At 37.1% G+C, this 7092-nt stretch overlaps 1 protein-coding gene across 1 annotated transcript; it reads right to left on the minus strand.

Annotated features, from left to right (window-relative positions):
- Positions 1 to 617: 617 nt before the first annotated feature.
- On the minus strand, positions 618 to 6871 carry LOC142740471 (matrix metalloproteinase-18-like). Its single transcript, XM_075849973.1, has 10 exons — positions 6767 to 6871; positions 5539 to 5783; positions 5017 to 5165; positions 4799 to 4924; positions 3740 to 3901; positions 3526 to 3643; positions 2713 to 2846; positions 2455 to 2611; positions 1638 to 1741; positions 618 to 805 (listed from the first exon to the last, which is right to left on the minus strand). Exons 1-10 carry the CDS (start codon positions 6869 to 6871, stop codon positions 705 to 707), a joined length of 1401 nt encoding a protein of 466 aa, XP_075706088.1. The 3' UTR covers positions 618 to 704.
- Positions 6872 to 7092: the final 221 nt, after the last annotated feature.

Genomic DNA, 7092 nt, shown 5'->3' on the forward strand with positions numbered 1-7092 from the left:
GGGGTTCCAAAACAGTAGCACACTGACATTTGGGGTCTTAAGTGTAGGAAATCCTGAGTACCAGTTATGTTCAAACAATTTTTTTTTTTAAATCACTATATGAATCTTTATTTATTAGTAATAATTCTGCATTTTCCGTAGTTGTCTGGCTTTAGAAACCCATTTTCATTTAATGTATTAGGTATTTCTGAATTAATGAGAGGAGTCCCCTATTAAGGACCCCCATCTATTATCTAGAGTGGAAAGTTGCAACAAACATCAAAAGCCCACTGTGAGAACCGTGTAATGCTTAATTTCCCCTGTGGTGGCGCTGCAGGTGAATTAAACACTTGCTTCCAGGTAACTCTACAGATTACAGTTGATCGCTGACACCCTGTGATCATTTTATCATTGAGAGACTCTTCCAACATTAAAGGGAAAGCAGAGAACACCTCTAATACTATTTTACAAAACAAAATCTGCCAAACATTATAGAAAAAACATATTTTATTATTATTATTATTATTATTATTTCAATACAAAATATATGACTTAAAATATTTAAATGATATAATTCAGAATTGATATAAATACATTGCTACATACTGCTGCATAGTAGTCCAGATGAAAGAACACAATACAGTAAAAAGGTTACATAGATGTTTTCACAGTTGGATGAGTAACATGTGAATAATTACACTGTATAAACTTTAGTCAAAACATTTTTAACATCCCAGCCAGCTGTTAGTTTTGAGGACTTGCCGGATTCTGCTGGACTCTATGCTATATTCATACTGAGCTGATTCCTGGAAGAAGTAAAGAAGTCCTGGAAGAATAAAAAAAAAGTTAATAATGTGCTATTTTTTTTTTTTTTTGTGTTTCTTTTTTATGTAAATTGGTCATTATGCACATTTTTCTTTATAGCATGCCAGTGGTGGATTGGGTATGGGCTAAAGGTCAAGGGTTTACTGGGATTTGACCACTTTCATATAATGCAACCATTCCAAAAAGAAGGGAACAAATTCTGTAATATAGTTATAGTCAGAATTTTACTGATGTTATATCCGGCCGTATGGCGAGATAGAAATTTGTCAAAATGTCACTATGGATGAAATTTCACTGGACTACTGAGGCATTTTGAGAGGATTTTACTGACTTTTTCCCCTCATATTTTAAGGTTGTCAGGGATTTTATTCTCCTAGAAACTGCACCATATATCAGATAGTAGTCTGTTGTTTGCTACAGAGCTCGAAACCCTTAACTGATAAATAATATATTTTGACTTCCTGCAGCCTCCACTAGAGGGAGCTTTCCACATCAGAATTTATACAACTACCATTGAACTTAATGGGAGCTGTATAAATATGTATGCAGTGAGCTCCCCCCAGTGGAGAGTACAGGTAGGTAGAATATTATCATTTAACTCTGAACCTCTAATGCTACAAGCCCTTGGGAAATGTCTGATTGGTCAAACTAATCAGTCCACCCTGGACAGAAAACCATGTGGCTCAATATGAATGTAGACTGTTCGTTTTTCGATTTGGATAGTTTATCATATCTATTTTTTTTTAGCAACTTTGGTTGCCACCATTCATAGATTCATGGACAGTCAGTAAAATATAGGACTTTTGGGTTAATGTCCGTAATAAAATATTTACCTCTGTAATAAAATGCTGCATTTATCTTTGGTCTTATTCCTGGGAAGCCTTTGGCAATGAACTTTGGAAATCCTTCATCCATGGCTTGTTTGTCTTCATCATAGCTGAAAGGGAAAAATGATACCAATCTTACACGACAGCTAACAAAAAAAAGATCTAAAATAAGCAGTTAGGTTAATGAACATGGGAATCATTTCATCATTGTGTAACTATTTGTAATATTAGTATTATTATTTTATTGTATTTATTATTCAAAATATAGTACAATTCCTTTCATCTTCTATCATTTAGTCCAGAAATGCAAAAATTCTTGTTTTCAGCACAGAAATACCATGTATTCTGTTTTCTCAGCAAGCTAGAAGCGGAAGACTGAGCAGAAACGTAAAAGTAAGCCTATATATTTCTATGACTCCAATAATATCAAACATTTGATAATATGGCTCCTATTAGGAAAGAGAATCTGTCATCCGGACAGGCCCCTTTAAGGATGAAAATCTATCAAATACTTTTGTACTCAGTGGCACCATACCCACAGTCTGGGCGCTTGCTTGAAACTAACCTCATCTACAACTCCTTGGATGTGGTCACGTGGTGCCTTTGGTCAACCAGACCAAGTGGCGTCATAATTTACAGAAAACTCACATTAAAAATGGGCACCACAAACCTATGTGGGAACCGCCCAGAAATGAAAAGGTAGGTATATTCAAAACTTTTGTTTACTTATTTTTGGCCATTTCAAGGTGGGGACTTTTCCTGATCAACTAACATAGGTGCTAGCCCCACATATAGTCAAGTGGATTACTGCTGTCATTCTTACCTATAATACTTATTGTTCACAAAGAAGTATGTTTTGCTCAGGTGCTCGACATGAACGGCGGCGTCAATTTTTTTAACATTTTTGGGAAATCCTAGTTTGGTGATGCTTCTGGGTCCTTGGGTCACATCAAAGCCATCAAGAGTCCAATATTTGTTTCCTGGAAGCAAAATAAAAAATGATGACATCATAAATGAAGTAATGTCAAATAGATTTTAATTTTTTACAACTTCTGGTAATGTAATCAAACATTTCTGTTACCTTTAAAAACAAGAATTTCATCGGTAAGTGGATTCTCATAGGCAGCATCAATGTCATTAGGTAAAGATGGCCACAATGTCTGGATGAAAAGTAAGTCAGATTCGCCTCCTCGAGGATGTATGCGAATTATAAACCTATTAAATAAGAATAAGGAACAATCAGTCTTATAAAACAAAAAGTCACGTTTTTACAATTAGAAGGTCACAGAATTGTGAAAAGAGTTGCTTCAATGAAGTGTCAAGAGCCCCACCAATGTCAAGGTCAATGTCAAGGACGCATTTTAAGTGGAGGGGTCATTGTAGGTTTCATACCATATATCACCATTAAGACCAATGGGACTTATTGAAACCAACAAGAACATTCACTATCAGTTGCCAGACCCCTATAAAAGTTATTGACATTCTAAATTATCTTATGTGAAAAACTTTTCTATGAAGAATTTTCAACCCAACAAATTGTCTTTCAGTAATTGCCTAATTTTTTTTTAATGCTCCACAGACTTTGTTGACGGCCTTATAACATATGTACGGGTTCTCAAGAAACTTATTTCTTTCTACCCCTGTATGAAGACCCAGATATAAGCTATAATGTCCAGCTTTTCTGCCCTTCGATCATACAAATGTTTGTATTGAGCTTTATAGCCATGTATGTACAGGATACAACTTGAATTTCTTATTATTAGTATTATTGATCATATTTTCTAGTCTTTGACAATGGCTGGTCCAAAGGTTGATGACCTTGTATCGGTTTCTTGAAGTAGTAGCTAGTCCAATAAAAGACGTGACTGAAGAAGAAGCATTTACCATAACTTACCTGTTTACAAAAAAGAACAGTTCTCCTCGAAGAGTGGTCACAGCATCAAAGACAATATTTGGGTCACATTTAGAAGGTGTCGTAGGCCCAGTTGGCTGAATGGGATTTGATGTCTGTCCTAAAAATATATATAGTGATTAATAATCTATACGATCATGACTAAAAGAGTGATAACATCAGCCCAGTATACATGAATGAGAAACATCCTCCTTACCATAGAGAGACTGTATAGCTTCAATATCGTCTTGAGGAAGTCGGAATTGAGCAGGGTCAGTGTTTGGGTAAGTGGGATACATTAGGGCTCCTTGGTCTGTGGAATGATGAAGGCCTAGAGCGTGTCCAAATTCATGAGCAGCCACCAGAAACAAATTGTATTCTAGATGAAAAATTAAGATGAGAAAATTATTTCGAGCTGGGTACGGACAACTGTCATTGAAGGGTCTTTCCCACCAGTATGTGACATCAATGTCTTATTGGTGGGTAATCAACTGTTCGTGCCCCCACTGATGCCTGGAACAAATGGGCAGTAGGTAAAGCACACTTCTCCCTTTGACTGTTCTCTTGCCCCATGCCCCTTCTGACCCATCCCCCTTTATAGGAACTACAACACAGCCCTAATTACTTTGATTGTGCCATGGACCCTTCAATTTTAGGCATCATTGAGGGTCCCAGCCTTTTTGGCCTATCTCAACGATAGGTCATCAGAGTCTGTGTTAAACCCCTTTAATGGATAGTGTCTTTTCAAGTGCAGCCACTCTGTATTAAAAAACAGTAAATGGAGCCATTATATTTTCCAGTCCTGGCTACACATTTATAAACTTAGCTCTGCTACATTGACAAACTAATTACAATTAAACTGATTTTCTTGTGACTGAAACATCGATAGTCTATCTTTATAATAGGCAATCAATTTTTGATCGGTTCGGGTCCAACCCCCGGAATATCCGACAATCAAAAGAATAAATTGACAATGGGACAACAGCAGCCCCTCCACAGCAGCTTGTTGGTGTAGATGACTGTGCACTGGATTTAACTTCAGTACCACTATAGTACCATTCATACAGACGAGCCACTGCGCCTGTGTAAACAATGAAGGGCACAGAGCACTCGCTGGAGCTTCGGAGCCCCTTCATTCTGCTGATCAGAGAAAGTCCTGGGGGTTGGATGATGACTGCTTAGACAAGGATAAGCCATCAATGTTTAATTCCCATGAAACATCTTTAACCTTCAGTAACGCTTGGAAAGTTACAATTCTATATAAAATTAGACTTACGTTGGCTGTTTTTTGTAAATGTCTCAGCATCATCAAAGTGAGTATCTCCCCCAAGATGAGGCCCAGGTTGGAAAGCGTGGGCTAAAATTCCATTGGGTCCATCAAATGGACTGTTATCACCGTGATCTATAAAATGAATAAGACACTTATTAATACTTGGGATCATAGCATGAAGTAATTATTGCCAATTCTTAATGAATATTCATCTGGATTTTTACCTCCATCAACAAATTTGATTTCAATATCACAATCTCCTTGATAGACTCTGGTGAAGGTCAGTGGGGTCACATCACTCCAGACTTTGAACGCTCTCTTGATGGAGGATTCCACATCAGCTTGTGGTAGATCGGGTGTAAAATTCACAATTCTTGGATGGAAAATGAAAATTGTTTTAATTGTTAGTCTTAAACGACTATTATGCTCTTAGTAGCTATCATCAGATGTATACATAAATAGCATAATACTGGAAGTATTGCAATGATGACCTAACACCTTTGGAATATACTGAATAACATTTAAACATCTATTTGCCAGAGCTACAAAGAGTGCCCCTTGCTCTGGATGACCCAGAACCTCCATGCATTACATGGACAGCCAATTGATTGCAATAAAAACGATGTAATGCTTCATTTCTCCTGTGGGCGCACTGCGGGAGAATTGAAAACTTGCTGCCAGATTTCTCCACAAATCACAGCCGATCAAAACAAAAATAATAGTCGGTTTATAAGGGAAATGCTTACTTGTAGGTGATGTCATTTTTCTGCCAGGCAGCACTTTTGGGAACTGTGTTGTATTCACCGATGTCATGAACACCACAGCGAGGTTTTTCCATCATTTCTACAGTCTTCTGGTCCAGGTTTCCTGTCACTTCCAGACCAAAGAACTGCTGCATTTCTTGAAGTTTTTTAACAAAAGGATTATTGTTCTTATTTCTTCCGACTGGTCTTCCAGTATTTTTCAGATCATAGAACCTTTCCAGATATTTCTTGTGAATTAGAAAAATAAAAACATTTAGTACACACACATATATATATATATATATATATATATATATATATATATATATATATATATATATAATCCAAAAATCAGGCAGCACTCCAAGGTATAAGCAAGGTAGAAAAAGGTGCTTTATTGGTCCATATACACACACAACGTTTCAGCTCAACACAGGAGCCTTTCTCAAGGCTCCTGTGTTGAGCTGAAACGTCGTGTGTATATGGACCAATAAAGCACCTTTTTCTACCTTGCTTATACCTTGGAGTGCTGCCTGATTTTTGGATTCTACTACAGCAGGTCTGTTAGCCCTGACCTGGGCAGGTCGGCACCCACCTACGATTTACAAGGCTGTGCGGCTGACATTGTATTTGGACTTTTATATATATATATATATATATATATATATATATATACACACACACATAGATAGGTAGGTAGGTAGATAGATAGATAGATAGATAGATAGATAGATAGATAGATAGATAGATAGATAGATAGATAGATAGATAGATGGCTTATGCCATAAATGTCTGATAGGTGGGGGGTTCTCATCCTACTTATTGAAAGAACAGGAATCCCCTAAAATACGCGATCACCTGCATGTGACAGCCGCATCAAGTGTAGGAGCGGTGAAGTGGCCGTTATCATTATCTATATATTTTACATATTCATTTCATATTTCAAGATCACTTTTAACTACAATCTTAAGTTAATACGTTTTGTTTTGTGTTATAAGCGGAAATTCCATTGCCAATTTAGGACTACAGAAAAGCTGGATGACAACCCCTATGGGAGCTGTAATGGGGAAATATAGGTTGCCACTCAGCTTTCACATAAAGGGGCAAAAAGTAATGCTGTTGAAATAAGAAAATAACATCTTAGAATACAGAATATATATATATATATATATATATATATATATATATACACATCTATATCAGCTAGCAGTATGTGGATCTGCATATTTACCTCTGCCATTTTTGCATGTCTGACTTCCAGGTCTTCTTGAGATGCAGCTGGGAAGGCAGCAGATAGTGCAGCCCAAGTCAGGAACAGGACGGGGAGACAGAACATTTTGCTGTAGCTCAGGTTGTCGTAGATACTTCTCAGGCATCGAGTCTTGTCTTTATATAGCCCCTGGATGTCTCATAAAACGTGAGTCATATTAGACTTTCTTCATTACTGTGGCAAATGTGGATGAGTTCCAACAATGTGACACAACTCCAGTTAAGTAATACTACACAATCCCTGCGTATTGTGTGCATGACAGGAAACACAACGCCTCAAGCCTTCCA

The sequence above is a fragment of the Rhinoderma darwinii genome, chromosome 2 (assembly GCF_050947455.1).
Source record: "Rhinoderma darwinii isolate aRhiDar2 chromosome 2, aRhiDar2.hap1, whole genome shotgun sequence".
Classification (NCBI taxonomy): domain Eukaryota; kingdom Metazoa; phylum Chordata; class Amphibia; order Anura; family Rhinodermatidae; genus Rhinoderma; species Rhinoderma darwinii.